This window comes from Astatotilapia calliptera, chromosome 6 (genome assembly GCF_964374335.1).
Source record: "Astatotilapia calliptera chromosome 6, fAstCal68.1, whole genome shotgun sequence".
Classification (NCBI taxonomy): domain Eukaryota; kingdom Metazoa; phylum Chordata; class Actinopteri; order Cichliformes; family Cichlidae; genus Astatotilapia; species Astatotilapia calliptera.
This window is the reverse complement of record NC_137427.1, coordinates 1,205,001-1,223,773: the sequence shown is the minus strand read 5'-3', so window position 1 is coordinate 1,223,773 and position 18,773 is coordinate 1,205,001. Positions and strand designations below refer to the sequence as shown.

Sequence of the window (18,773 nt, the reverse complement as noted above, 5' to 3'; positions counted from 1 at the left end):
CCGGGCCGGGTCGTGGGGGCAGCAGCCTAAGCAGAGAAGCCCAGACCTCCATCTCCCCTCCAGCTTGTCTGGGGGAACACCAAGGCATTTCCAGGCCAACCGAGAGATATAATCTCTCCAGCATGTCCAGGAGGCATCCTTGTCAGATGCCCGAACCACCTCAGCTGGCTCCTTTCGATGTGGAGGATCAGCGGCTCTACTCTGAGCCCCTCCTGGATGGCTGAACTTCTCACCCTATCTCTAATTGAGAGGCCAGCCACCCTTCGGAGGAAGCTCATTTCTGCCGCTTGTATCCGCGATCTCGTTCTTTCGGTCACTACCCACAGCTCGTGATCATAGGTGAGGGTAGGGACGTAGATCGACCGGTAAATTGAGAGCTTCGCTTTTACACTCAGCTCTCTCTTCACCACAACAGACCGGTGCAGCGTCTGCATTATTGCAGCTGCAGCCCCAATCTGTCTGTCGATCTCCGGCTCCCTTCTCCCATCACTCGTGAACAAGACCCCAAGATACTTAAACTCCTCCACTTGGGGCAGGAACTTGTCCCTGACCCGGAGTGGGCACTCCACCCTCCAAATCTGAGAACCATGGCCTCCGATTTGGAGGTGCTGATCCTCATTCCCGCTGCTTCACACTCGGCTGTGAACCATTCCAGTGCGAGCTGGAGGCCATCACCCGATGAAGTCAACAGAACCACATCATCTGCAAAAAGCAGAGATGAGATTCTGAGGCCACCGAAGTGAAAGCCCTCCGCCACTTGGCTGCGCCTAGAAATTCTGTCCATAAAAATTATGAACAGAATCAGTGACAAAGGGCAGCACTGGCGGAGCCCATCACCCACCGGGAACGAGTCCGACTTATTGCCGGCAATGCGAACCAAGCTCTTGCAACAGTCGTATAAGGACTGAATGGCCCGTAGCAATGGGCCAGACACTCCATACTCCCAGAGCACCCCCCAAGGGACACGGTCGAATGCCTTCTCCAAGTCCACAAAATACATGTGGACTGTTTGGGCAAACTCCCATGCACCCTCAAGCCCTTGAGAGGATAAAGAGCTGGTCCAGTGTTCCACGACCAGGACGAAAACCGCATTGTTCCTCCTGTATCCGAGGTTCGACTAATGGACAGACTTTCCTCTCCAGCACCCTGGCATAGACTTTCCCAGGGAGGCAGTGGAGTATGATTCCCCTGCAGTTGAAACACACCCTCCAGTCCCCTTTCCTAAAGATGGGGACCACCACCCCGGTCTGCCAATTGTTAAGATTCGTTCGATAGTGATCTTTAATTACACACTCTGCGCAGAAGTGTGGGAAGAAAACTTGCAACAGATTCTCCAAAGAGTGGACAGCTCCCCATCCTTATATAACCCATGATGACATCACACAGTTAGACCTTACTGGAAATGATAACAGTCTCCCCATAGTCCAAAGTTCTCCTTATACAAACATCGGATGATACTTTTAGAGAAAAACAAGTGTGTGACATGTCATGTTGTGCAGTTCTGTGAGCCTGTGTGTCCAACTAGAGAATGTCCTGACATGACCTCCCTGTGTAAATAAGTGTGTATGCGAACGTGCGTGTTTACATAACTCTGTATGTGCATGTTCTGATGTAGGCCTGCAAATGAATTAGAACAAGGTCCTGCTGGACCCTCCAGTTATGGACGGTGAATACAATGCTGTGGATACCATTTGAGACTTGATTACAATGATGATAATATGCATACATTAATCTTTACTCAGATTACCATAGATATAAAACAAAGATTATACTGTCATCAGATTCCACAATGATGAATGACTGATCAATGATAGTTATGATTATAAAATGTCACCATAAGAATACAAAGTAAAATATCTCTTGTCCACACAATCCAGGTGTACTGCCCCTGATCTCCACGCAACGTTGTAGAGACGTATCAACCAAAACTGCATTTTCTAAGGAAAGCGTTCTCAGCTTGTGAGCAAAAACAAAACAAAAAAAACACCATTTCCCACTGCAGGAAAAATGTACCATGTCGACCAATCAAAAAATGATATGGCAACATGGCATTTGGTTGTTTAGGAAGGGGGGGAAGTTTTAGGAGTGACGGCCAGAGAGAGAGAAGGAGTGTGTCAGAACAATGAGGCGACTGCTGAATGTCACAGTTCTGTCAAAAAGCCACCAAAGGCAGTTTGCAGTGTAAACGCTGCCTACAGGTGGAAAACAGGAGCAGACACACCTGCTGCTGTCAGGCCTGCAGGTATCAGGCTGTGATGTTCTCCTTCATCTTATAACAGACAGAAACTATATTTTGGAGTGGCACAAATAATTTGTGTGGCATCTTATTTGATGCAGAACAGCTGATTGTTCTGTAAATAGTTTGAAATAGTTATAGAAAAAAAACGCCTGGGCTGCATTTTTAGGTAAATAGATGCAAATAACTTTGTTGTTTGCAAAACTTGTGCATGGGTTTTTAAAATTTACAATTTCTATTTGTATTTCAAGGTATGAAAATGAGTTGTTAATGTTTGTGGTTGTTACAGTAAAAAATATAACTTTTATCTACTGTGATTTTGTTACTGTTCAACGTGAGGGACTCAAGCGCAGAACTTCAGAATCAGCTGAACACAAGAATTTATTTACGGAGTTCACCAGGTGTATATACAGGAAGTGCAGGGCAGTGCTATAGACAACAATGTGGGGGATGGGGCTCCAGGGAAATCCAAGGGGGGAATCACTCGTTCTCCAACTCTCCACACTCACGACCGCAGTTCCTTTCCCCACACTTGACACCAAGATTCACACAGGGAAGGTTATCCTGGAGGTCTGTAGGCGAGGAAACGAGAATGAGTTACACCGTTCACAAGCTACAGCTCGACTTATCTTGAGCTGTAGCTTGACTCTCACTGACACGTGGTAGACAACGATCCAGCGAAGACCAGGAGACTCCTCCTGGCTTAAATGCCGAGCGGCTTGATGGGCATCAGGTGTGTTCCCCTTCAGTGGGCGTGGGCTGAAGGTGTGAACCCACAATAAGTTCCGGCCCGGCGACAGAGAGCGAGAGAGAGCGAGAAAGGTAGAAATGGCCGATCATCGTCTTGCTGATCCCCAGGCCGTGACAGATTTTATGGTTTTTGATTTTAGATCAATTGTGTTAATACATTATGTCAAAATGAAACAAATAACAGTAAATTCAAACATGTGAGGTTGTGCTGAAAAGAATGACACCAAACAAGGCAAGTAAATAGTTTTTAAAGGTGAATGTGGAGGAAAAAGTAAAATTAGTCAAAAATAGCCAATTATACGCCAGAGAGTTAAAGTAATGCAATAGTAACTTTTCCGAGAAATTAGTTACTTTTATAATATTGTAACTTGGTTACTAACTCGATTACCTTTAGAAGAAATAACTAGTAACTACTGCTAATTAGTTTTTTAAAGTAACTTGCCCAACAGTGGTGAAGAAGTTCATGAAGTCATTACTAGTTAACGTTAAAGGGATGGTTGGCTCAACAGAGCTCTGACTGTTTGTCAGCCTGGCTACAGAGCTGAAGAGAAACCTGGGGTTGTTCTTATTTTCTTCAATCAGTGATGAATAGTAAGATGTTCTGGCTTTGCGGAGGGCTTTCTTATAAAGCAGCAAACTATTTCTCCAGGCTAAATGATGATCCTCTAGATTTGTGACACGCCATTTCCTCTCCAGATTACGAGTCATCTGCTTTAGGCTACGTGTTTGAGAATTATACCACGGAGTCAGGTACTTCTGATTAGAGACCTTAGTTTTCACTGGAGCTACAGTATCCAGAGTCGTACGTAGTGAGGAGGTGAAATTATTAACAATATGATCGACCTCTGTTGGGGTACAATGTAGCAAGTTTTTAACAAATGAGCAAGCGGTTTGAAAGTCAGACCCGCCCCTCCTCGTCACATCTGTGTTTTTGATTTGTTTTTATTTTTAAACAAATATAGTGACAGTGCAAATGTCAGGGCCTGGAATTCTGGAAACCACCTTTCTATCGTCTGTGGGTATGGATCATTTAGACCTCAAGGTTTAATTAAAATATAACGTTTTAGTTTTTAAACTAAATGAAAAATATTTTTTACATTCATCCTGTATTTGTGTAGTATGACAGGTTTGAGCACTGTCTCCTTACACCTTACTTTATTCGCTCTGTGCTGAGTTTATTCCCAGTGTTTATAGACATGAATGATAATGAATGATATTTTTTTAATCTAAGTGTGGTTATAAATACAGTACAATATGATGCAGTCATGATTATTTTCCCACCTACTTCTGTACATCTGCACCATTTTAAAGGTCTGTCTTGTACAGTTACAGTAAAGCAAAACCAGCGTACAAAATTGTCACCAAAGGTTTCGGACTGGTCTCCATAAGTCCACCTGAGGAGCCCTGATTCATCAGGTCTTCGTGAGCAGCTACATTAAAAACACGGAGTAAGCGAGAGATGATAGCCTGCACTAGAGTTCAGTAAGAAGCTCAGAGCTCAGTGAACAAGGAAAACGCTTTTTGCTGACACCCCTACAGTGAAGCTTGCTGTGGAGATGACTTTCAGAACAGAGAGAAGGATGAATGCAGCCAAACATCCAGAGGTTCCTCACAAAATCTGCTCCAGACTTCAGAGACGGGAAATTTAGAAGATGCACAGAATCAGAATACTTTATTAATCCTGAAGGAAATTATGTGAGTTACAGTTGCTCCAATACAGTAACAGACTAAACTAATTAAATACTACAATATGTTATGAGCCAAAGCAAACATTCAAGTAAATACTGGAGTGGTTTTTATGAGACCGATGATCTAACTCTACTCTGGGCAGAGCGTTTGCTAGACTGGAAGGAAAAATGGCAGTTTTATAATTTAAAGTCAAACTTCTATAACGTAAACACAGTTTTCCCTAAGACCCAACCTCTTGGTTTAAAAATGAAGCCAACATGCAAATGTCATGCAACATGCTCTAATGCCCACTTCAGCCTGGCTCTGGCACCAAGTCAGTCCCCATAGACTGTTTGGTAAACTGTGTAACAACACAGAAAATTATGTTCATGGTAATATTTGTGAACGCAAATAATTTGGTTCTCTGTGATGAAGTTTTGGTGCATGAAAAGCTAAAGTGTAGTGTACTGTTTATTTATTCTAGCTATCTTAAGACTCAACCCTCTTATTGAAATACAAACACTTCCAGCTCAAATGTTACATTTTGAAAGTGAGGCATTAAAATGAAACTTTAAAAACAAAGAGGTGACACCGTGATGGCAGCATCAGTCTTTTATGTAGAGCCAAAGCTTCTCTGCAGTTTTCTGCACTTGCCTCCTTGTGCCTGTGCCATCCGGGAATCCTTTTGGTTCTTGCTTGTAGAGACGGAGCAGCTCAGACGCACCAGCAGTGCCTGTAGTTTGGATAGTTCTGGTTTACAAGGTAAATGTTTTAAATACTTTTCTTGGGGCTGAAAGCAGAGAGGGTGGTGAGCTACACCTACCAAATCCAGGCAATTCTGCACAAAAATAATATAAATGTGCAAAGAAGGAGAGTTAAATGAAATCTGATCGCTCCTTTTACTTCACTCTCATATTTAGAGTTCACATTCAAACACCTTAACTTAAAACATGAAATTTCACTTCATGCTATGGATAAAAACCTGTTTCAGTTTGAAATTGTTGCTTCAACTCAAAATAATACTGCAAGATGAGCGAGTCCTAACAGCCTAAAACTGAACAAGCTCAAGAAAAATACAGCAGTGAGTGAAGACAGCTAGGGATAAGTGGGAAGATGAGTAGATCTTCTTCATCAACTAACTAATCCTGAAGTAATCTCCAGCGTCACTAGCAGTATCTCATTTGATATGTTGGAGCGCCCCCAAATGGAGACTCATTGTAATGACATTTAGCAGTGCTCTCAGTTTTCTAAAACATGAGACAGGACTTGTGCCTGTTTATGTTGGAAAGAAAAGGCCACCAAATAATTTAAACTTTCACAATCTAATGAGCTTTGCTTCAGATTGGACCAAAACTTTTCTAATTGATCGTGCATAGTCTAAAGAAGATTTACCCCAGTGGTCAACATCTGTCAGCATTTCTTAATGTCAACAAATGCAACTGTCCATAAAAATTATGAACAGAATCGGTGACAAAGGGCATGAGTATGACTTGTTGTTGGCAATGCAAAGCAGGCTCTTGCAACCGTTGAAAGGGATGTTGCTAGCAAGGGTTGCCAACATCTACCCTTCTTGAAAAACTGAACCAGGAACATAGAAATGGAAAGGACACAGCACTGATCAGGCCAGAAAAGGTTAAGGCGTCAGCTGTACCAGAAATAGAAGAAGAGTCAGACTCAACAAACTGGTTGGAAGCCTGATTGTTGGATTCCCTTTGGAGGCTCACAGACTAGAGACTGTCCAGCTCGTCATTTTCAGGCTGAACTGGAGACTGAGAGCTGTACGGCTAAAGTCGGCAGGAGCGAACAAGGCCGCTGGACTCAGTGAAGCTGGCTGGTGATCCCATCGTTGTCTGGGACCTCATGTTCTGGTAAACTACTGTTGTCACCTTGGAAGGAAAGAAGGCAGAGTTGGGGAAGACAGACGCTGAAATTCAGCAGACAGATGTTTTGTAAATAATTAAAGATTTAAACATAAGTTTTCAGAATTTATCATCAAAATGTTTAGTTTTACATGACGCCCTGGACCTCCTCGCTCTGGCTCAGAGACAAAATGCTGCCCAGGCGGTAAAAACTTTTTTATGTGTGAAAAACAAGACACCACGGTGATTGGTCTAAACATTTTAGGGTGGCCTCAGGTCTGATGTTGGCTCAGGTTTTTTCTTCTGCAGCTTTCTGGGCATCTCCTTATTTGGAGCCGCCTCACCCATCACCATGGCAACCACCTCTTACCCTCAGGCAGACCTACATAAAGAGATAGACAGCTTCTCCAAGCCCAGAAATTTATGACCATGTTTAAGGTAAACATGGTCTGGTTAGGCAGAGAGGGGGGGGGGGGCTCCTCTCTGTTTAGTCAAACAATATCAGAGTAATATTAGCCTTACAGATAAACATAAATCCCAACACCACATTCACTCGTCTCTCGTTATAAAAGGAAATGTGTGTGCGAGCATACTTCCTCTCTCTTTAAACAGCCGTCAGTCGTGCTGCTCTCCTCGTAAACACTGAGGAGATTCGACTGAGACTTCAGCTCCTGTTTCGATGTAAGTCTCAAAAACATTCTTCTACTTCCTGATCACAAAGCTAAAGATTGTTGATTATTAAACCGCCCTGTGTGGCAGGTCATCTGGACAGTTTATTAGGCTCGTAGCTTCAAAATAATCAGCATCATTTAATAAAAGCAAAAGGTTGTTTATTGATTCAGTCTCTCTTTATTATAGCCACGCATTCAATTTTACGTTTTTAATGTTTTTACATTTATTTTTTACATATTTATTTTTACATAAATATGGTTCTTGAAGTATAAATCAGGCTTTGAGGCAACATGCAGCTAATCGGGAAAATCTGAAGTTTTGAAAGAACTATTGCACAATACTGAATTGTTGCATAGTGAGAACAAGAAGAGGGAAGTTCTTTGTTCTGCTTTAGTCATACTTATAAGCTGCAGGATGAACAGCAGATCAACAGACTATAGTTTTACAAACTATTATGCAGAGACTTTACTCCAAAAAAGGCGGCAGGATGTTTTGGGGAAAAAATGGACAAATCTTTACGAGTGATTCAGAACGCAGCTGGATTCAGTCAAACGAACATACATAACAGTATTTTATGGGTCAAGCATCATTTCCTACAATGTTACCGAGTCCCACTTACAATCTTTGAAAGGATTTAAACAGCAGCAGCCAGAAAGACAAGAGCTGAAGCTTCTCCACAACAGAAACAACCTCAATGTAACTTTTTTTTCACAAAGATATGTTTGGTATAGAATATATATGTAAACAGTGTAAAGATGGGCAAGAGAACAAACCAGCTGTTCTCCACAGAAACAGCCAAGGTGTACTCTCAGTTGCAGGGGAACAATATGAGAACAGCACCTCCGAGGCTGGAGATGCAACACTAGAAGAGGACTTGGGGCTTAGCACCCAATCTCGGGCGGGGTGATGATATCTCCCCCCGACCTGTCGTCATGGCTCCCCCTCGGTGTAGCATGTGTGTTGTGCCTCGTCAATCTCTACCCATGAGAGCAGTCCCATCTTCCAAATGTTGGAACACTGAGCTACTAGTTGTTTTACCATCACTGTGGATGTTGGTTATGGAAGAGTCCATAGTCTCTCATTCTATTCATGTAACCCCTTCCACTGGGGTTGAAGCATTCCAACAGCGCTCTACTTTAATCTCTTGCCCACCGATGCCTTCTTCTTCCAGGGGCCCACTTCTCATCAGGGCGTCCTGGTTCCTCAACACCTGACGTGGACCTTGTTGATCCGGGTGACGTCCGAGCCAGTATGGGTTCATATTTATCTCTCTCACTCATGTCTGCGGTAGGCTTGGTTAGCATAAGGGGGTCTAGCCTAGGACCCTTAACATGTTAATATTTTATAATGTTTATAAGCTGGACAGAAAAGCTGAAACTTAAAATACATCTGGTAAATAAGTGGCAATATTCTCTGTCATCAGGGAGCAGTGATGACGTCAGAGGACCTCTTAAACACTCTGGAAGATTTGGGAGATGAAGAGTTTAATAAATTCAAGTGGTTCCTGCAGCAGGAAGAGATCCTTGAAGACTTCCCGACCATCAAAAAGAGCCGACTTCAGGCAACAAGCACGTGGGACACCGTAGACCTGATGGTGCAGACATACAGACTTCCTGGAGCTGTTGAAGTGACCAGGAAGGTTTTAGAGAGGATCCACAGGAATGATCTGCTGGAGAGTTTCTCTGCCATCTCTGGAGCAGAAGGTCAGTCACAGGACGAGACAAACATGTTGTTTCTGCAGTCTGACCTAGTTTCACGTTCATTATCTCTGTCTGTCAGTGGATGTCAGCGATGGTGGGGAGACATCAGAGAAAAGAGGATCTTCCTCCTCTCAGACTCGGGATTCTTTTTCTCAGACCAATGAGAATAATGGTAATAATTTACTTTCCAGACATACAGTAATATGTTTGAAATAATATTAATTATTATTTTCATTGTGATGTCTCTAACTGAGCACACGACGTGCAGTGTTGGGAAGGTTACTTTTAAAATGTATTCCACTACAGATTACAGATTACATGCCCCAAAATGTATTTTGTAACGTATTTCGTTACGTTACTCAATGAGAGTAACGTATTCTGAATACTTTGGATTACTTAATATATTGTCATGCTTTTTACAACTACATGAATGTCCTATTGCTGTGTGATTTATTACTATTACTGAAGGTTACTCTCCACACCAACACCAACCAGATGTTTAAATCTTAATATAAATGAGTAACAGTAGGTGGACATTAGGTAAAGCTGCACTTTTTGCTGTGATCTCGTGTAGAAAACTATTCCTCGCATATATAAAACAGGTCCGCGGCTCTGAACTGTAGTAAAGGGACCTCTGGCTGATACGTCGGGTTCGTGTCGGCTCGTAGCTGAAAACTAGCTTTACTTTGTTGTCTGGGTCAAGTTTGCTAGCAGAGACAGAGAGAGGCGTTGAAAGGCTGCTGCAACGGGACTTATTGTTTCAGAGGAAAACATGAACACAGCGTACAGTCGAGTCTTAATAGCTTACTCACAGCTGGGCTCGTCAGGCTCTCTGTTTGGCTGCAGTGGTTATTATTATATTTACATGCTTCCAGCTCCCATTTCTGCCCCGTGACAGCTCGTACTTTTCCTTTTTCTCCCTCCCTCGCTCACAGACACATCACGGGTCCATCCTCCCTGCAGCACGGACTACACTGCCCATCAGGCTCCATGCTTTAGGGCGATGCCTTCATATTAAATCATTTTTGTATAATAATTTTTTAGAATATATTTTCACATCATTATGCTGGAGGTGAGATTGAGACACAGGCATTAGAGCCTCCTGTGTTTTGTTTGGGTTTCCTCCGGCGTGGAATTACCAAAAATAGAGAGAGCACAGCCTAACATATGAAACAGGAAAAGACCGTGTAATCCATTTATTTCAACAAAGTAACTGTATTCTGAATACCACCTAAAAGCAGCGAAATAAGGTCTGAAAATCTGTTGAAAAGTGAAAGGCCACAGGGAAAGCTAAAGGCTAGGCCTGAAACTCTGATTGTGGGTGACTCTGCCGTAAAGGATGTACAAAGGATGTGCGGTAAGAACACTAAAGTCCTCTGCTTTCCTAACGATATGGTCAACAACCTGAAGGAGAGAATTCTTCAAATTGCAGATGAATATCCAACTGTGACAAACATTGTTCTGCATACAGGGTCAAACGATGTGTCCAAACAACAGTCGGAGGTTCTGAAACGGGACTTTACTGGATTATTAAACACTGTAAACTCTCTGAATGCAGCTGTATTCATCAGTGGACCTGTACCGCCGGTCAGAGGAGGAGACGAGAGATTCAGCAGGTTGTTTACACTGAATAAATGGCTTATATCAGCATGTGCTGACCACTCAGTGCATTTTATCGACAACTTTAATATTTTTTGGGAACGCAGGCATCTGTTCAAAGCAAATGGATTTAATTTTAACAAGTCAGGGGTGAAACTGTTCACCTCCAACTTGTTTTATTCCATACGTCATCCATCCGTGCTTGGTGCCAAGGCTGAGATAAACGAGGAGTTATCTCATAAAGAGGAACAAACAGTACTCCAAGAACAGACAAAGCCCAGCAGAAACCTTGAGGAGGAGCTCCATTTGCCCCCACCCGGGAAGAGCCTCAGAGAGGAGAGACATCCATGGCATCTGAGGAAGAGCCTCAGAAAGGAGAGACATCTAAGGCAAGAAGAGGGGTCCCTATTTGCCTCCAACTCTCTCAACAACACCAACGACCAGGACAAGGGACCACGACCTTCCCCAGTCCCCCAAACCCCTGACAGGCCATCACCCTCCTCCCCCTCCCTTTCTCCCTCCTCCCCACACCTGAAATTCACTGAGGAGATGATGGAGCGGGTCAATGCTGGGCTCAGATCTACCCCCCGTCCCAATCCCTTTTTGTCCCCCATAAACCCCCCACCAGAGCGGCCAAAGGTTCGCCATCGAGCCCCACCCTCAACAGAGCAATCGAAGTCACATTGCCCAGCCTCGCCCCCCTTAGTTCCTCTTCATGCTCTGTCTCCGCAGTCTGATGTGTGATGTGTGAAGGGTCCGGGCTGTGAGGATTATGGCAGTGATGACTTTTCCCAGGAGAAGCTGGGACCCTGTTTACTAGAAGGTTTTAAAATTTCTGTACTTTTAGGTGACAGGAGACATGTGGCCTGGTCAAAACACAGAGAGCTGCACTCTAAAAGATCTTTAAACATAGTAAACATACCTTGTGTGCCACAGACTGCTCCCAAACACGAGGGGACAAGTAATACCTCTAAAACACTTAAGTTGGCTTTATTAAACATTAGATCTCTAGCTGGGAAAACATTTTTAATTAATGATTTAATCACTGAGCACAGCCTTGATTTTATGTTTTTAACTGAAACTTGGTTGGACCAAAGTAACAGTGGAGCTGTTCTCATCGAGACGACCCCTCCTAACTACAGTTTTATCAGTGAGGTCAGGGCGAGCAGGAGAGGAGGAGGGGTTGCTGTCTTATTTAATGAATCATTTCAATGTAAGCAGCTATCTCCTGGAAGTTTTCAGTCTTTTGAATATGTGGCTTTACAGCTGAAGGCCCCATCCAAAGTTGTGTTTCTTAATGTTTACAGGCCTCCCAAATACTGCACAGACTTTTTTAATGACCTCAGTGAACTGCTGTCTGTGATCTGTGTTGATTTTGACTGTGTAATTATTGCTGGGGATTTTAACATTCATGTGGACAACCCTCAGGACAAAGGGACTAAAGACCTGAGTAACACTCTGGGCAACTTTGGGCTGACTCAGCATGTAACAGAGGCCACACATAATAGAGGACACACTCTTGACCTACTGATCTCCAAAGGCCTGAGCATTTCAAAGGTTACTGTGTCTGATGTGGGCCTGTCTGATCATTACTGTGTTTTCTTTGAAAGTAAAATCTCAGCCCACACAAATATATCAACAACAGTGATCACAAAACGGTGTATAACTGAACACAGTAGTGCAATTTTTAACCAGGTCTTCCCATTAACACCTGACCTGTCCAGAGGGTCAGTCAATGAGCTCGTCAATAGCTTCAATGCTAACATGTTAAATGTAATGGACACTATTGCTCCCATTAAGGTGAAGGTTATCTCTGGAAGGAAAAAGTCTCCATGGAGAAACTCCACACTGGTGAAAAATGAAAAAAGAGAGTGTAGGAAAGCTGAGCGCAGATGGAGAAAAACAAACCTCCAGGTTCACTATGACATCTATAAAGAGAAACTTCACAATTATAATTTACAACTGAGGAATGCAAGGAGGTCCTACTTCTCTGACATCATCACTAAAAACAGCCATAATGCTCGGGTCTTATTTTCTACAGTTGACAGGCTAACAAACCCTCCTGTGTCAGTGGCAGCTGAACTTCATTCGACCATGGCCTGTCAACTGTAGCCAAATTCTTCACTGAAAAAATCCAAAAAATTAGACAAGCAATTGGTACATCAACAGCAGATCCAGGATATGTACTGTGTCCACCAAAAAACTGTTTAAACACCATGAAACAGTTTCAACCTATTAACAGCAAAGACCTGGAGGACATCTTAGGTCAACTGAACTCCTCCTCCTGCTGTTTAGATGTCCTGCCAACAAGTTTTTTCAAAAAGGTCTCAAAGACTTTAGAGTCAGACCTGTTACAGATCGTCAACTTTTCTTTATTATCAGGTGTGTTTCCAGAATCACTAAAAACTGCTGTAATCAAACCTATACTGAAAAAGGACAATCTTGACAAGACACAAATGGACAACTACAGGCCGATCTCAAATCTCCCGTTTTTAAGTAAGATCATTGAAAAAGCAGTTTCTCAACAGCTCAGTTACTTCTTAAAACAGAATACAGAACCACAGCACTGAAACCGCTCTGACCAAAGTGTTTAATGACATATGTCTGAATACAGACAGTGGAAAAATGTCAGTCCTAGTTTTACTGGATCTCAGTGCAGCATTTGATACAGTTGACCACAACATATTACTCAAACGACTGGAGAACTGGACAGGTCTTTCAGGAACTGTACTAAACTGGTTCAAAACATACGTAGAAAACAGGAAATACTTTGTATCAATAGGTAACTTCACATCTGAGCAGACAAGTATCACATGTGGAGTTCCCCAAGGTTCCATCTTGGGACCCCTTCTGTTTAACATCTACATGCTCCCACTGGCACAGATTATAAAGAACAACAAAATAAACTATCACAGCTATGCAGATGACACACAAATATATATCACAATGTCACCAGGAGACCGAGGCCCTGTACAGGCTCTTGGTAAATGCATTGAGGAAATTAATGACTGGTTGTGCCACAATTTTCTCCAGCTAAACAAAAACAAAACTGAGGTAATAGTCTTTGGCGCCAAAGAAAAACGATTACAGGTCACCAGAGAACTTCAATCTATACATCTAAAAACCACAAACCAGGCGAGAAATTTGGGTGTAGTGATGGATGCAGACCTAAACTTAGAAAAACACATTAAGACAATAACAAAGTCAGCTTACTATCACCTCAAGAATATATCAAGGATAAAAGATCTGATGTCTCAACAGGACCTGGAAAAACTAGTCCATGCATTCATCTTTAGTAGGCTTGATTACTGTAACAGCATCTTTACAGGTCTACCTAAAAAATCAGTCAGACAACTACAGCTCATTCAGAACTCTGCTGCTCGAGTCCTCACTAAGACCAAAAAAGTGGACCACATCAGTCCAGCTCTGAGGTCTTTACACTGGCTGCCTGTCCGTCAGAGGATAGACTTTAAAGTTCTGATGCTGGTCTATAAAGCTCTGAATGGTTTAGGACCAAAATACATCAGTGACCTCCTGACCCAGTATGAACCATCCAGATCCCTCAGGTCATCTGGATCCGGTCTTTTATCAGTTCCCAGAGTCAGAACCAGACACGGAGAAGCTGCATTCAGCTTTTATGCTCCTTATATCTGGAACAAACTCCCAGAAAGCCTCAGATCAGCTGAAACACTCAGTTTATTTAAATCCAGGTTGAAGACTCACCTGTTCTCAGCTGCATTTGAATAAAGCACCAAATCCACACTTTAAGCTTAAATTTCAAAACTTACATTTAACTACTGATTTTATCTACTGTTCTGATTTTATCTGTTTTGATTTTATATACTGTTGTTTGTTTGTTTGTTAACTAGTTAGTTAGTTTATTTGCTTGTTTTAATCAATTTTAAATCATGCTTTTCATTTGTTTTTGTTTCTAATGTCTCTGTAAAGCACTTTGAATCACCTTGTTGTTGAATTGTGCTATACAAATAAACTTGCCTTGCCTTGCCTTGCCTTTTACGGTAACTGTAACAGAATACAGTTACTCATATTTTGTCATTTTAAATACGTAATGCCGGTACATGTATTACGTTACTCTCCAACACTGATGAGGTGGTCTTTATTACAACCACATTCACCCATTTAAAGGACAAATTTCACAAATTAAAAAAAACACACACTGATATTCTGTGCATTTTAAGAACTTTCTAACTATGATGCACACACTCACTGTCCAGTGGAATCACAGAGAACAATTTGGGTTCACTGTCTTACACAAGTTTTATTGACATGCAAACTGCAGGACTGAACCCACTGACATCTCATTTAGTAGATGACCTGGTCTATGGCCTAAGCCACAGCCACCCTGCTTCTAAACAATTTATATTGATCAAAGCCAGGAGTCCAGACATTTTTATTCGTCAAAGCAAGTTTTAGTTATTTCATTTACTATTTATTCCCAAAGTTCGGCATAGATGTGGATCAATCTCATGCACGGACAGGCACTGAGTTTGGGTTAAATGTGAGCTGGGAAGGAGCTCGATCTCTTGAACCCATTGCAGATTGTTTTGAAGGCCACAGAATATCGCAGATCTGGTGTGGAAGGAATTGGACCTGCTGTGAGAATTAGAATAGTGCCAGACCAAAATACCTCCAGAGATGGGTAAGGCTCAGGACCCAAACTCTTCCAGCTCTGCTGTGCTGGAGTTTCCAACAAAGAGCAAAAGGGTCATTTCTGTAAAACTTTGATTCAGTGCAAGTACATCTCCCATTGTTTTGTGTCCTTTCAGTTGGTGATGATTAAATGCAAGGCCTGCCAGATGGTCATCGAGATAGGCATCTCCGCACAAAAGCCTCACACTTTCTTTCTTTTCATTCATATTTGACACAGATGTGATGGTTCCAGTACCAGAGCCTCACCCCATCGCATCTTACCAACAGATGCTTCAATCAAACTTCCAGGACAAGTTTATGTGCGCACAAGAAGGTTGGGCAGAAGATAAACAGCGTCTGGTTGATATCTACACAGAGCTGTACATCACAGCTGGGTATGATGTACATATCAACACACAGCATGAGGTCCGGCAGATTGAGAAAGTATGGAAGCCAGCAGAGCCAGAGAAACCTATTAGACCCACAGACATGTTCAAACATCCTTCAGGAGACTACAGACCCATCAAAACAGTGATGACCAATGGAATCGCAGGAATTGGAAAAACTTTCCTTGTTCACAAGTTTGTTTTGGACTGGGCTGAACAAAGATCCAATCAAGATGTGCATCTGATTTTCCCCTTCACCTTCCGTCAGCTGAATCCTCTGAAGGGAGAAAAGTTCAGTTTGGCAGAGCTCATTCATGAATGCATCCCAGAAACTGTAGGCATCCCACAGGAGGCTCTTAATTACATCTTTACAGATGTTCAGTCATCAGGAATCACCAACTATGACAAGAGTAAATTCAAACTTCTGTTTGTGTTTGATGGGCTGGATGAGAGCCGCCTTCATCTCGACCTTCATTCTGAAGACATTCGCTCTGTCGATGTAACAAAGGCAGCTAAAACAGATGTCCTGCTGAGGAAACTCATCAATGGGAAACTGCTACGCTCTGCTCGCATCTGGGTAACCACACGGCCTGCAGCGGCCAATCAGATCCCTCGAGAGTTTATCAGCAGTACAACAGAGGTCAGGGGGTTCACCGACCAACAGAAAGAGGACTACTTCAGGAAGAGATTCAAAGGTAAGGAGGAGGCTGACAAACTCATCTCCCATATCGAGACATCACGAAGCCTCCACATCATGTGCCACATCCCAGTCTTCTGCTGGATCACTGCAACAGTTCTGGAGGATGTGTTGAAAACCAGAGAGGGCGGAGAGCTGCCCAAGACTCTGACTGAGATGTACGCAGAGTTTCTGATGTTTCAGATTAATCGGACAAAAGAAAAGTATGGCCCAGAGAAGAGCATTCAATACATTAAGTCATTAGCAAAATTGGCCTTTGAGCAGCTGGAAAAGGGCAACCTGATCTTCTATGAGAAGGATCTGAGAGAGAGCGGCATTGATTTCAGTGAAGCCTCGGTGTGCTCAGGAGTGTTCACAGAGATCTTCAAAGAAGATCGAGGAAGGAAAGGGAAAGACAAGATGTTCAGCTTCGTCCATTTGAGCGTTCAGGAGTTTCTGGCTGCTCTTTATGTGAGGATGTCGCTTAACAACAGTAACATAAATGTGATGCCATTGCCACAACCATCACTGAAAAACCTTTGGCTATTTTTCAGTAAAACTGCTTCAAAGAAAATCCACAGGAATTTCATTAACAGGGCCTTGCAGAGTCCAAATGGACACCTGGACTTGTTCCTTCGCTTCCTTCTGGGTCTTTCACTGCAGACCAATCAGGACAAACTACAGGACGTGCTGAGAAAAACAGACTGTAGTTCAGAGACCACTCAGAACACAGTTCAATATATCAAGAAGAAAATCAGTGAGAATGTGTCTGCAGAGAGAAACATCAATTTGTTTCACTGTCTGAATGAACTAAATGATTGTTCGTTAGTGGAGGAGATCCAACAGTATCTGAGTTCAGGATGCCTCTGCACCCATGAACTGACTCCAGCTCAGTGGTCAGCTCTGGTCTTCATCTTAGTGTCATCAGAAGAACATCTTAATGTTTTTGACCTGAAGAAATACTCTGCTTCCGAGGAAGCTCTTCTAAGACTATTGCCTGCGGTCAAAGCTTCCAACACAATAATGTAAGTGCACAAAACTACCACCCATCTAATAATGTAACTGTTATAATGTGGTTCTCGACCATTCAGCATAATCTCTGATTCTTAGCATTTACCCAAATGTATTTGTGGGAGTAAGAGTGATCAATGCAATACTGTTTAGTGTAATAAAGTTATTTGATTTCATTTGCCTAAAAGTTATAGTGACATCAGTAGTCAGCTCAGTCTTTGATTCTAATAGTAAAGAATACTTCACATATTTGAAGTTCAATTCAATTTCATATAGCACCTAATTGCAACTGCAGTTGCCTCAAGTAACTTTATATTGAAAGATAAAGACCCTACAATAATTAAGAGAAAACAGAAGACCCCCAAAATATAAAATATAACTAATGAGAGGTGTATAAACACCATGAAGAAGTTCATGAAGTCATTACTAGTTAATGTTAAAGGGATGGTTGGCTCAACAGAGCTCTGACTGTTTGTCAGCCTGGCTACAGTGCTAAAGAGAAACCTGGGGTTGTTCTTATTGTCTTCAATCAGTGATGAATAGTAAGATGTTCTGGATTTGTGGAGGGCTTTCTTATAAAGCAACAAACTATTTCTCCAGGCTAAATGATTAGCCTCTAAATTTGTGACACGCCATTTCCTCTCCACCTTACGAGTCATCTGCTTTAGGCTACGTGTTTGAGAATTATACCACGGAGTCAGGTACTTCTGATTTGAAGTTCTATTTTTCACAGGAGCTACAGTATGTCATTGATTGAAGCACAATCTGAAAGTTTTACATTGTACACCAGTGTTAGTGTTTGTCTGTGTGTTTTTTTTTCTTTAAAATTGCATCCAGACTGAGTGGCTGCAACCTGACAGAGGAAAGCTGTAAAGTACTATCATCAGTTCTCAGCTCCAAGCCCTCCACTTTGATAGAGCTCGACATGAGTAACAATGACCTGCAGGATTCCGGGGTGACCTTGCTGGCGGCAGGACTGGAGAATCAACACTGCAAACTGGAGATTCTCAGGTCAGAGTTCAGAACAATGACAACAAACAGGACAAGGTGAAAACACAAAGTTAACAATCTGATGTAGTTACATACACACACCCACAACCACCTACACACACACAATGGACAAAAACAAATAACTGGCCAACTGTACCCTCATACACACAATAATAACATGGACTGAACCACCACTCACTACCATTAGCACTTTATACAGCCTCTATAGAAATCATCCACATATCTCACTGATCTTAACTGCACTACTGTAAATGCTGTATAGACAATGATTCTGTACAATATGGTAATTACCCATAATAGACCCATATTTTGTACCCTCATACTTATAATAGACCCATTCCTGTAATATACTTACATATCTATATTATTGCTAATATATATATTGTAATATATCTATAATATGGCAAAAGCACTTCTGAATAAACGCAAACTGCATTTCGTTGCCTTGTACTTGTGACATGTGCAATGACATAAAGTTGAATTCTATTCTATTCTATTCTATTCTATTCTATTCTATTCTATTCTAGTAAGATATACTTATATCTGTTCAGTCTC

General features: G+C 42.2%; 1 protein-coding gene across 1 annotated transcript in view; it reads left to right on the top strand.

Annotated features, from left to right (window-relative positions):
* Nucleotides 1-7,109: 7,109 nt before the first annotated feature.
* Nucleotides 7,110-18,773, top strand: part of LOC113023493 (NLR family CARD domain-containing protein 3-like) — a 24,147-nt gene continuing 12,483 nt past the window's right edge. The window contains exons 1-6 of the mRNA XM_026169536.2: nt 7,110-7,194; nt 8,357-8,434; nt 8,609-8,888; nt 8,965-9,057; nt 15,373-17,221; nt 18,045-18,218. Coding sequence (XP_026025321.2) covers nt 8,618-8,888; nt 8,965-9,057; nt 15,373-17,221; nt 18,045-18,218 — 2,387 coding nt within the window. The 5' untranslated portion in view covers nt 7,110-7,194; nt 8,357-8,434; nt 8,609-8,617. The remainder of the gene's footprint in view (nt 7,195-8,356; nt 8,435-8,608; nt 8,889-8,964; nt 9,058-15,372; nt 17,222-18,044; nt 18,219-18,773) is intronic.